Here is a 13,364-nt window from a genome sequence, read left to right on the forward strand (position 1 = left end):
TTAACCACTATACTATCACGCTGGGCCCAATAAGCATATCTTTAAATTTTTTTTTTAATTAATTTGAAAGAGTTTCAGAGTTGGAGGGGCAGAGAAAGAGAGATCTTCCCTCCAATGGCTTACTTACTACACAGGGAACCACAGTTACTTGTCCTGGACCTGTCTGAAGCCAGGATCTAGGAGCCTCTATCAGGTCTGCCACATGGGCAGGCGCCCCAAACATTTGAAACACCTGCTGCTTTTTCCATGCCATTAGCAGGAAGTTGTTTCAAAAGTGGAGTATTTGGAACATCAGCTGTTGTCCATATGGGATGCTGGTATGGCAGGTGGCAGCTTCACTATGCCACAGTGCCCTGCTCCAGTTAAACTTGTTTTAAGATTACATTAGAAGTATTACAACTGACAGATTTTAAATAGCTGATGAAATAGTAGCTATGGGTTTGTTTGTTTTTTTTTTTAAGATTTTAGCATGAAGCTAGAAAATAAAGTCTAAGGAAGCTCATAGTGTGTATTTTTAAACTAATGAAAATGTTTGCTTGATACAATTTACATTCTTGTGTCTTTTAATATTTGTCATAGAACTAAGCATGAGTTTGTTGAAAGTTCCCCTTTTTGTTCATGACCATGTAGAAAGCCTAATTAATGTAAATATGCAGTTTTGTCCATTATTTGTGTTTATGTCATGAAAGTACCAGATAACAATGCTTTTGTTGAAGGCCTGTGAATGGAAGTTCTTCCTATACAATTCTGAAATGAATTTAAATCTTACCAAAAAAACTATTTCCAATAACCATTATTATCCTCATTTTTCTGTGAAGATACAAAAAATTTTTTAAGCATCAAGAATCTTGCTTATGTGATCATGTAATGAAGTTGGTGGTCAGTAATGGGATTTTAACTTAAATCTAACTCCAGAATTCATGTGTGTTTCACTGTGCTGTATTTTTTCTCATAATAATCAGTCTATGGATTGTACAAGTCAAAGTTAACTCGTTTTTTTGCAAACTTGGTATGCAAAAATCTAGATTCATTAACAGACAAATCTGAGAGATGGATGATTCATGTTCTTTAAATGATAAGATGTGACATTAAAAAGATTATTTGCTTTTTCAGAATTCAGTTTTTCACTCAACATTTTTGGAATGTAGGCATTGTGGGATTGTTTCAAGTGAGACAAACCTTGATTATATTATTTTATTTATTTATTACAGGGTAGGAACAGGAGTGGAGGCCCAGGGGAGAGAAGACGAAGGGACACGTGTCCTGCCTAGGTGGCAGGATGAGGGGCTGCCAGCAGGGGAGGATGGGGGAGATCCAGGAAAGGGGAAAAAGGCAACCTTTATTTTGATATCTCTCTTGTATATCTACTTGGTGAATGACCGTTTTCAAGCAGGTTCTAGGAGTTATAGAGACAGAGTGATTCTGGTGTGGAAACTTAAACCTAGCCTTCGAACCTTGGTTCCACTTCATCTCATGGAAGGAGACATGAATAGTACCTTTCTCAGGCCTGTTTGAGCTTTTGAGAATTGAGATAATGTGTGCTTGCAAAGTGATTCTTGGCACATAGTAAAAAAGATTTAATAACTTACTTTCTATTGCTATCTTGAAAGTGTATCTGACTTTGTAATAAAAAATAAATCTTTAAAAAAAAGTAGTATTTGAAATTGGGTAATTAAAAACACAAACAACATGCTTATTCAGTGTCATCTGCAATGTAGGATGGTAATTTTTGTATTATTTGAAAAGTCTTGTGTTTCATATATTCTTTATGTTGCATTATGCATTTTAAAATTTAGTAACAGCCATTAGCTGGTTTTTTAAAATTTTTTTTCAAGATGTGTTTATTTTATTTTATTTTTTTTAAAGATTTATTTATTTTATTACAAAGTCAGATATACAGAGAGGAGGAGAGACAGAGATCTTCCATCCGATGTTTCACTCCCCAAGTGAGCCGCAACGGGCCGGTGCGTGCCAGTCCAAAGCCAGGAACCAGGAACCTCTTCCGAGTCTCCCACACGGGTGCAGGGTCCCAGAGCATTGGGCCGTCCTTGTGGCTTTCCCAGGCCACAAGCAGGGAGCTGGATGGGAAGTGGAGCTGCTGGGATTAGAACCGGCACCCATATGGGATCCCGGCGTGTTCAAGGCGAGGACTTTTAGTCACTAGGCCACGCCACCGGGCCCCATCAGCTGGTTTTATTTTTCATATTTTAAGGATGGTAACCAGAACCACTGTATGGAATCCGTATGGAAGAATTCCATGATTGGCTCATGGCAGCTGTAACTAAGAACAAATCACAAGGTGACTATCTTTTCTTCTTTTTAGAAAAGATAGTCACTTTGTGATTTGTTCTTTGAAACAATATTTGCTTTAGAGAAAAGATTGGAGCAATTTTTCCATGACTGCAAACAAAAATCTGTGTGGGTCTCACTCTGACACTGTGATTGATATTTTGTGTAGGTTTTTTTAAATGGTATTTTTGAATAGTTTTAGACAGAAAAATAAAAAGTAGGAATTTTCTATATGAACAGAGCATAGTATTTAGGTACTTAAATTTGTATGTCCAGGTAAATCAATTTTTAATTTAAGAGAACATTTATTGTAAAGTTGTGAATATCAGTTTTATCAAAAATTCTTTCTTCTTGGGCCCAGCGCAGTAGCCTAGTGGCTAAAGTCCTCGCCTTGCACATGCCAGGAACCCATATGGCGGCCGGTTCTAATCCTGGCAGCCCTGCTTCCCATCCAGCTCCCTGCTTGTGTCCTGGGAGGGTGGTTGAGGATGACCCAAAGCCTTGGGGCCCTCCACTCACATTAAGACCTGGGGAAGGCTCCTACCTCCTGGTTTCAGATTGGCTCAGCTACAGCCATTGCAGCTGCTTGGGAAGTGAATCAACGGTCAGAAGATCTTCCTCTCTTACCAATAAAAATAAAAATAAATCTTTCTAAAAAATTCTTCCTTATACCTTATTAAATTGTTTAATAATGTTGTGATTTATCAAAACCTTGGTGAGGAATTAAGTGCAGCCAGATAAAATGTTTTGAAATGCTACATAAAATTGAATCTGGTTTCCTTAAAAGTTTCTATCAGTAATAACTTCATAACAGTTAACTTCTCATTTTGTGAATCAATACAAAAACCTTATTTGTGATATTTCCAAGGAAATAGGTATAGTGCCTGTTAAAAGATATGTCTGGGCTGTTTTTATTATCTGTAAAGAAAACCTTACTTTGACTTTAAATCACTACCTTTTTTTTAATACCTATTTGAAATGTCAAGGAAAAATCAAATCATGAGTGCTGGCATGGCATCTAAACAACTCTAGTGATTTCTGAAATAAATTTGCCCTATTTTTATAGTTTCTTTAAGTCTTAATTAGGCCATTTAGAAAGTCTTAAGAGATAATTACATGTTTAGTAGAAGCATTCTCTGCTTAGTTTGCATAAAGAAAGCTGTGTGGTTAATGTGGAGTTTGTTGTTTTTAATATGAATTTTTATAAGAATTTTTTTATATAACAGATTTGGAAGGTTTGTTTATTATGTGCTGCCAGTTTTATGTTTACCTTAGTGTTACAACTGAAGTCAGTTACAGTTTTGGGAATAAATACTGACTTTATTCACGTATTCTAAGTTTTTACAAGTGCCCAAACTTAATTGACATATTTGCTAATTTAACATCAGTCAGGATTTTCAAAAAACTATTGTGGAAGTTTATTAAAAACTAAGGTTTTGTTACCAGTTTTAATGATTTGATTTTTAATGAAATTATTTTAAAGGGGGCTAATTTATGAGATAATTTGCTGTTAGAAGCCAGAGTAAATGGCAGAGACAATTTAGCTCTTTGTGAAGGGAAAGAAATACATTCTAATAAAGTTTATAGATTATTTTCTTCAAGCAGCCATATGTAAACTCAATTCAAAAATAATTTGTCTAACATGACATAATTAACTTGGTGCTGGCATTAAAATATTGAACAAAACTCTTCATATTTAGTGATACTCGTGTAATATTTTTGAGATTGAGAAGCAAACAATATTTAGTATTATTCTGAGAAAGAAATCTGTCATTCCACTAATACAACTTAGTCTACTGAGATTAAGAGTCGTGTTGCACCCTAGCCTGTAAAGAAATGGATTTGCTGATATTTGTCACTTGGAAGACCAGCCAGAGTTACTGTAGTCTGCCTGTGGACTACCGTAACATACACTGTTGTGCAAAAATCACCCAATGGTCTATTCATTTTTGAAATGACACATGTAACTTTTTAATCACAATGATAAATACAAAGAAGCTAGCAGTGTTTTTATTTTTTTTTTTATTGTCATCAAGCAGTTCTCTAGGAATTTTTAGCAGAATACCATTTCAGCCTATATCCTCTTCTGAAATACAGAAACTCTGAATAGGCTGTTAGTGCCTGCTAATAAAAATCAAACCAGTAGCTCCATTACTTTGTTACAATCCATTGTGCTTGAATATAGATAGGTTTGTTTTAGGTAGATTTGCACATCTCTTTAGCCCTCAGTGGTTAATTTTACCAAGTTCAATTTCTTTGTAGGTTTTTCTGATTAGTAAAGATTTTAAATCTTATGGCCCCTTAGAATGCTTTATTACCATTAACTTAAATCAACAATAGATCATGTACATGCTTGTTTTTTGTGCAAGTCCCCAACACATTCTAATTGAAAGACAGCTTAAGGAAAAACGAATAGCAAAGGCATTCCATCTTTATTTACAGTGTATAGATTACTGTTTTCATTGTAGGTGAACCAGTCTGAACAGCAGGAATACCCCCGGAGAAGGACATCTTTAGCGATAAGATTTACATACCGTTAGCTCACAGTAATTGATTAGCAGCAGGGCTCTGTAGTTAAGAGCTAGCTGGACACGTTATTTGGGATTCCTTGGATGCTGTGGTTTTCCAAAGCTTGCTGGCTGCATGCTTGTTGCTTTTGTCCAAGACACAGGTAATTACTTGATAAAATGAAGTGCATCGCTGTGAACAATTGACCCTTTGGAACAATCCAGGCTGGTCAGCAATCTAAAACCACACTTTAAAGCCATCATTATAGCTTCAAACTTTAGAGTTTCCAAGGTGCAGACAAAGGTGTTGTCTTCCTTTAGTACTAGTCGAGTGCCATTTTCAGACTTGATGAAATATTTGAATTGAATGATGTTTGATGATATGGAAAACTCCTCCGGAAACCCATCCAGCCTACTTTTGGACACCAGCACGATGCGAGATTTTATTTTGGATATGAAATCAGGAGCATTGCAGAAGATTCTCAGTCCCTGTGAGCGATCATGGTTATCTGTTATTTCTAAGAAAGTGGTCTCCCGGGGTGTTAACTGTTCTTTTTCCCACCTGGATTTCACTTCTTCAGCCAGTCCCTTGAGCTGAAAGAATTCTGCCTCTTGTGCAAGAAGTTGATTTTCTCGAAACCCTTCGGGCAATAGAAGTTCTCCATTTCGTAGGAAGTTTAGGACGTGCCTGAAAAGGAGCCCATCCCTGTCTATGAAGTAATGACCGTCAGCGTCGAACGGGCAGAGGATTTTTCCGTTGACTATACCTTCAAGGAAGGTGTCTGGGTACTTGGTCAGTGTTTGTTTCTGAGTAATGTATAGATATCCACCAACGTTGAGGGTCATCAGTGTGGATTTGCAGTTCTTTCCTTGGTCAGCATCCTCCAGGCTGTTATGTTTCCCTTCGTACTCCTTTTCTTTTTCTCTTCTGTTTATTTTACGCTCCATTTTTGAAGATGCTATTTCAGCTTGTTCTTCTTGGCTTGGAGATTTTTTAGAAAGAAATACTGCCACACAAACACGCCTTTATTCAGTCCCAGCCTGGCGAGGGAATGGAAAAGCTGGCAGCATCGCCTGCGCTGTCAGCTCAGCTTTGCAGTAGGTGGCGTATCAGCTATGTGTGCAGGAGCTTTCTGGAGTAAGACGGGAGGGAGAATTTGCATTTAACTGTATCAGGGAAGGGATTTGTTGGGAGAGGATTTTCATGCATAGTCCTTCAAGTGAGAGCTCCTCAGAATAAATCTAATTTCCTCTTGCCAGCTAAGCAGTTACAGATGTTTAATACTTCAGTCACATGTGGAGTATTTGCTAAATGGCTTTTAAATTATTTCTTAGGTAGGTTTAATACTGAATAATAGGGTCATCTTTTGAAAACAATGCACATTTAATTAGTGTTATTTTTAAAGTGAATCATAAATAGGAAACCTAAGTTGAAAGAAACTATAAATGTATAGAATTTGCTATCCTATAAAACAATACACATTTCACAGTGGAGTACTCATTTTTGAAACACAGCTAAGAATATTTAAAGATGTCATTGTGATGATGCAGTTGAATTTAATTGAGTTTGCATAGGAAACTGACTTGGACAATGTTTGATTTAAATAAATCAGAATAAATTTTCCTGACAGCTTCCATAACAAAAGGATATCATTTTTTTTAACCTAAGACAAAAAAAACCTCAACTTTTGAGTAATCTTTTTATTTCTTAGTTAAGATATCCTGTGGAAATTCACAAGTTTGTGTTACCCTAAAGCTGCTTCAGAATGGAACGAAAATGTGACTACTGTAACATATACTGTAACTGTGTTGTGTTTGTGCCTGTGCGTGTGTCTGCATATGTGTGCACCTTGTCTTGAAACAATAGGAGCAAGATGGAGAATGGAAGTGCCTGCTAGAAAATAATGCCATGGACGAATCCGTGTCTGTTTCTCAAAGGGTGAAAGAGAAGTCCAGCGCCTAACCTTTTTTGTTTTTTGACTTGGGAACCAGAATAGAGTGGGTGTGATGTCCTTTCTACCTCTTAGCCTCCTGTTGCTATAACTTGCCGTTCCAGGCATTTTTAAGGTTCTGAACTTTGATTTCTAGAACTCGGTGACCCAGTGATAAGAAATGTGGACGCTGTCCTCAGTACTTTGTTTTTTGTTTGTTTTGGGTTCCCCCCTCCCAACTACTGAATTATTCTGAGGATTGCTTTGTTTTTGAAGTTAGTCTACAGGGTTTATATTACTCTGATGTGTGTATATACTTTATTGCATTAGAGGTGTCTGAAAAATACTAAGCTTAATGCTGGTTGAAGTATTGGAGCAAATGTTTCCAAAAATACCCTTTATTTTCTTTAAATAATATTTTCTTCGTTTATTGAAATCTATGTATTATTAATTATGGCAGATTTTGCATTTATCATTTATCTGTTACTGAGATTTTCAAAAGCCCACTGAAATTAAACAAGAGAACTAAGCTGTAACATTCTTTTTTTTTTTTTAAAGATTTATTTATTTTTATTGGAAAGGCAGATATACATCGAGGAGGAGAGACAGAGAGGAAGATCTTCCATCCGATGAGTCACTTCCCAAGTGAGCACAACGGCCAGTGCTGTGCCGATCCGAAGCCAGGAACCCGGAACCTCCTCCAGGTCTCCCACGCAGGTGCAGGAACCCAAGGCTTTGGACCGTCCTCAACTGCTTTCCCAGGCCACAAGCAGGGACTGGATGGGATCCCCGCGCGTTCAGGGCGAGGACCTTAGCCACTAGGCCACGCCGCCGGGCCCAGCTGTAACATTCTTATAGCTATGTTATTGTTTGGTCCGTGAAATTTAGCTTACTCATTTTACCAAAGATAAAATTGCATCCTGGAGAACTTTTGGTGTTTTGTCTGGGACTTTACAGCTTTCTAGTGGCACAGCCAACACTTAGACGTGTGCTTCAGTTCTACAGCATTTAAGAAGCAGTAATTCCTGTGTTCTGACAATCTCGTGTATGTTGATTTTGCTCTTTTAAGGATCTTTTCTAAGGCTATGCCTTTTTGAGACACATTGTTCTCAACTTTGGAAGTGCATTTGTAGAAATTTTATTTCTCATCACAAATGGCTACTGCATGTCATTAGCATCATATAATAGGAAAATCAACACAGTCCTGGCAGTTTTATTTATAGATCTTTATGGGACAGAATCAGTATAACATAGCTGTAGTGTAATGGTGAAAACCTTGCTGGGGGTCCTTTGGTTTTTTTTTTTTTTTAAGATTTATTTGTTTTTATTGGAAAGGCAGATATACAGAGAGGAGGAGATACAGAAAAGATCTGTCCTGATTCACTTTCCAAGTGCACACAACGGCCAGAGCTGAGCCGATCTGAAGCCACTTAGACACGTGCTTCAGTTCTACAGCATTTAAGAAGCAGTAATTCCTGTGTTCTGACAAATGGCACCCAGTAGACCCCACCTTACCTCCTTTGCCCCACATTGCCCCCATTAAGGCAAGATTACTGCAGTTCACAGAAATTGCAGGAGTTTTGTTCATCATTGCTGCCTGTTATGGTACACATACCTTTCTTTAGAAGGCTAGCTTGACTTCTCTGTGGTCTTAAGTTTGTATTTAGTTGTAGGCCCTAAAAAGGTAATTTAGTACATGTACCCTGGTTTATGTGACTTTTTACTCCCCCACCTGCCCAGCAGACAGAAACTGCAATGAATCAGCTCAGTGGTTTCAGCATAAAGGTTTAATCCTGTGCATCAAAGACTAGCTCTCCTAGATGAACTTGACCATTAGATTTGAGGCTTTGTTCTGCCTTTTCACGCAGAAGGATTTAAAATTGTAAAACGTGGAGGCCTAAGTATCTTAACCTAATTTAGAGTTTGATCACCTTTTATTTATTTGTTTTTAAAGATTTAGAAAGAGAAGGAGAGACAGAGATCTTCCATCTGCTGGTTCCCCACCCTCACCCTGCCCCCCACCTCAATATGGCTGATATAGTCAGGGTTGGGCTGATCCAAGGCCGAGATCCAGGAGCTTTTTTCTGTGTCTCTCATGTGGATGTGGGGGTCCAAGCACCTGAGCCATCCTCTGCTGCTTTCCCAGGGCATAAGCAGAGAGCTAGATTACAAATGGAGCAGCCAGGACATAAACACGTGCCCATACGCAGTGCTGGTGCTGCAGGCAGCTTAGCTTATACACTCTAGTGCCAGCTCACCAAGTTTTATCACCTTTATCTGAGCCATCTAACTACTCATATAAAAGAGCCCATAAGCCACCTTTGAGTATTTAAATAGATCCATGGTGTTAGCATAGCCTATAGTTAATTGAGCCCAATGCCTAATCAAATTCTGGCAAAACTTTGTACTATAAGGTAATGCTGTTCTCTTACCATGTGGATTATTCAGACCTTATTTCAGGACACTAGGAAGAATTTTTGTCTGTCATTATCTACACATGACATCATCATAATATAGGCTTGCCATTTATGTATCCAGGCCACTTCCTTGTCATAGAAGGAAGTAGATCTTACCACAAAAGTATCTCCTGGTTGTAAGATAGCAAGATTTGATTATTTCTTTGGATTCACCAACCCTGCCTCCTTGAAATTCACACACTGCTTTTCATGCCTTTGGTAAGAACACAGTGCTTCTCTATCCACATTCTGTACTTCTACCAAATGATTTTTGTTTCTGTGCCAACTTTTTAAAAGATTAGTTCTATTTCTTAGAAAGAAAGTAAAAGCAGCCACAGTTGGAGAAGCACCTTTAGGTTTTACTGTTTCCCTGCCCTGAACTTCCTCACATTTTCAAGGTCATTGACCTGGGCTTTGCCCTTCCTTCACCTTTCACAAGCTGCCTGCCTGCCTGCCTGCCTGCCTTTCTCCCTTATTCCCTCCCTCCCTCATGCCCTCTTTCTGTCCTTTCTTCCCTTCCTTCCTTCTATCCCTTTCTTACTTCTTTCCTATCATCTACTCCCTCCCTCCCTTCAGATTTTTTTTTAAACATATGGCTGGTTTCTTCATAGTTTCCTTTATTGAATAGTATTGAGTGTGAGAAACATTTATTTTTGTATTCACATGAATATTTTACATTAGTTTTTGTGTATATTTGTTAAAAATAACATGTATCATGTAATATTGACTTATGTTAAGAATTGGGGATTTCTCCATGTACTTCAATTCTACTTCATTGGCAAAACTTCAGGCTCATTTTGAAATTCAAGATTCATCCTCATTAGTGTTGTCTGGGGCTGGTAGAGGACTAACACAAACACTATGGCAACTTTCTTAGGTGGCTGTCTACGACATCACATAATGCGTAGAGTGCTTGCACCTTTCTAGGATTCCTTGGACACAGCTTGTGGATAAAAACCATGTGACTATTTGATTCCACTCTGATGAATGCTCCGTCATTGTATTGAGATGTTGAACTGAGCTTGTGGATAAAAACCATGTGACTATTTGATTCCACTCTGATGAATGCTCCGTCAATGTATTGAGATGTTGAACTGAATGTTCAAAGAAACTCAAGAACCTTGGCTGCATAAGCCAATTTAAGCCTCATTTGAGGAATATAGAAAAGAATCAAACACAAATGACAGACTAGCCAAGAAGCTCAGATAAAATTCCATTCCACATTTCTTTCCTTTTCACTACATGGGTAAACTTGACAATTTACAAATTCTGTTAGTTCCTATTTTGAATGTACTTTGAAACAGTGTTTCACGGAGACCTGTTTTATAATTTTGTAAGCAGAAGTCATACATTAAGTTGTTTAAAAAATCATATAAACTAGCCTATGCTTAATTATTCACTGGAAATTTTCATTGTAACCCGATGAGCAAAGCACTTCTGTGTGCCATTTCAAATGAACATTGAAATTATAATGTTGCGCAGAACTCATTTCTATAGTGCTGTTTAGCAAATTGAAATTTTACCATCTCTGGAAAGAAGGTATTTTAGGTTAATACCCATTATTTACAGTCTCAAGATGAGGGACTGACAAGACGATAATACTATGAAGTCATTGACCAGGGAGGCTCTTTTCTCCTAAACGCTGAACCTTCCCATTGAACCTCCTGTCACTGTCTTCACACCCTCTGTGTCTCTCAGGGCTGGTTTATGTAAAGGAGAGAGAAAAGGACCTGGAGAGATGGAAAAGCTTTGTGGCTTACGGGAGCAAGTGTACTTTCTTATTCATCGAGTAAAGGAGTTTTAACTTAGGGTTAGAAACTCTAATGTATTTTACATTTTTTCTTTAAAAAAAATAGGTATAGATTTGTTTATTTTCATTGTAAAGGCAGATTTACAGGGAAAAAGATCTTCTTCTTGGTTCACTCCTCAAGTGCTGCAACAACTGGAGTTGAGCTGATCAGGAGCCAGGAGCTTCTGGTGGGTCTCCCACACAGGGGTAGGGTCCCAAGGCCTTGAACCATCCTCTACTGCATTCCCAAGCCACAGGCAGGGAGCTGGGTGGGAAGTGGAGCAGCCAGGACCCGAACTGGCACCCATATGGAGTCATGCCATGTGCAAGGCGAGAATTTACCCACTGAGACATCACGCCAGGACCTGTGCATTTTGCATACTTGTTTCTGATATTGAAGTCTATCTTTAAATGATTGACTTATTAAAGTTTAATAGTATTTTATCTTTCTTAGTGGTACATTAAATAATTGTGAATAGTACGATTGATGTCATCTTTGAGTTAATGAAATATTTAGGCAGCCCTATGAATTATCCCCCTCATATTATGAGAAAATTAAATTTATGGGAAGAGAGGAAAGGAAGACGTGTTTGTGTATAGGTGATAGGAAGTGGAGGGAGATAAAGAAAGAGTTAAAATGATCTGTAGGGGTTATAAAAATGCTCCCACAGCAGAGTAAACACAGAATCTTTGGGAGTGGGTCCAGTCAGTGTTGTGTGTATTTAAGTTCCACATGATGGATGGTAAAACAGAGTCGAAGCATCATATTAAGGAAATGAATGTGTTGAAGAATGGTGATTGACCTCTACCCTTTTATTGTGGGGGTCTTTAATTTCAGAGTACTTGAAAAACCATAAATAAATAAGCTACTACTACTACTATAACTAATTATGCACAGTAAAAAGAATAAGAGCATCCCAGATGGGCAACAGCTTGAGTCCTGGCTGTTCCACTTGTGATTCAGCTCCCTGCTTATGTATCTGGAAAAGCAGCAAAAGAAAGCCCACGTCTGTGGGTCCCGTACCCACGTGGAAGACCCAGAAGAGGCTCCAGGCTCCTGGGAACCTGCGCAGCTCCAAGCTTTGTAGATGGAAGGTCTCTCTGTCTCTCACTCTGTCTCCATAAATCTGCATTTCAAATAAAATTAAATAAATCTTGAAAAAAAAGTTTCCACTTTGTACCTTAGCTAGCCACTTTACTTTCTATTCCTGGGTCACTGTTTTTTTGGGTTTTTTTTTTTTTTTTTTTTTTTTTTTGCACAGTGACTTTTGTTAGCATTGCACCACAAGAAAGTACCTTCCTTCCCCTCTACTGCCATTCCAGAGTGGATGAGTTGATATGTTTTCTAAATCCTAAATTGCAGCTCTCAAATTATAGTTTCAATATTGGGTTCAAAATTGGGAACATCTGTCACACTGAACATATGAGAGACCTTCAAAAAAGTTCATGGAAAAAGCACATAATATGTGATTGCTTATTCATTACCTGTAAGATAATCAAGTGCTAACCTTGTAGGTTAGTTTTCTTTTTTTTTTTTTTTTTTTATATAAAACCTTTTTTATTTGGCTATTTTTTTTTAATTATTTATTATTTAACTTCAGTAATTACATTGTATTATGTGACACAGTTACATAGATACTTGGGTTCTCCCCACCCCTCCCCAAGCCCTCCCACCATGGTGGATTCCTCCAATAGGTTAGTTTTCTTAAAATTTGTTCATTATTGTTTATTCCTAAAATTCTTGAAGATTAAATAGAGATGCAAACAATAATTTGCATAGCTGAGTACAGATCAACTTATAATAATACAGGGGTAGGAAGTTTACCTCATTGCTTAAAATGCCAAGTGACTTACCATAGGCCTCATCTGAGAATCACAGGGTAACAATAATTAAAAAAAAATGTGAAGAAATTATGTTGCATGAAAAGAAAGCAAACAACTATGAAATATTAAAAATGGTTTACCTTTCAAATGTACTTGCTCTTAGAGAATATTACTTCTGTCTTTTTCCAGTGAGTGTAGGCACAGGTGTGATGTAAGGAAGAATCAGGGCAGTAACTTGAGTCTTGAGGATCTCTCCAGTGTCTTGGTTACCAGCCTTCTTGGTCTGTGTCTTCACTGGAGCTGGATGAGCTCTTGCCGACATTCAGCTGGATCCAGAATGATTTATGCGGAATTGAATGCCTCTAACCTCCTGATGTCTGTGACTTCCACACATACCTGATCTCATTGTTTACATGCCAATGCTAATAAGCACCCTTCTCCTTAGTCACTACTTGTTCAAACTAAGAATTTCCTTGACTTGTAAAAAAAAAAATGCTAGTCAGCCTTTTCAGTTGTCCCAAACGAGAATATCTTAAGTTCAAAAGCAGAGGAGAAAGATTCAGCCTGG

The 13,364-nt window shown here is 37.8% G+C and overlaps 2 protein-coding genes across 2 annotated transcripts in view; one reads left to right on the forward strand and one right to left on the reverse strand.

Annotated features, from left to right (window-relative positions):
• The window catches only part of GTF2F2 (general transcription factor IIF subunit 2), a 138,279-nt gene that overhangs the window by 59,027 nt on the left and 65,888 nt on the right, over nt 1-13,364 (forward strand). The gene's annotated exons all lie outside the window — the stretch shown is intronic.
• On the reverse strand, nt 4,042-5,932 carry KCTD4 (potassium channel tetramerization domain containing 4). The gene has a single exon (XM_004577464.3). It carries the CDS (start codon nt 5,742-5,744, stop codon nt 4,965-4,967), a length of 780 nt encoding a protein of 259 aa, XP_004577521.1. The 5' UTR covers nt 5,745-5,932; the 3' UTR covers nt 4,042-4,964.

Source organism: Ochotona princeps, chromosome 12, assembly GCF_030435755.1.
Source record: "Ochotona princeps isolate mOchPri1 chromosome 12, mOchPri1.hap1, whole genome shotgun sequence".
NCBI classification, from domain to species: domain Eukaryota; kingdom Metazoa; phylum Chordata; class Mammalia; order Lagomorpha; family Ochotonidae; genus Ochotona; species Ochotona princeps.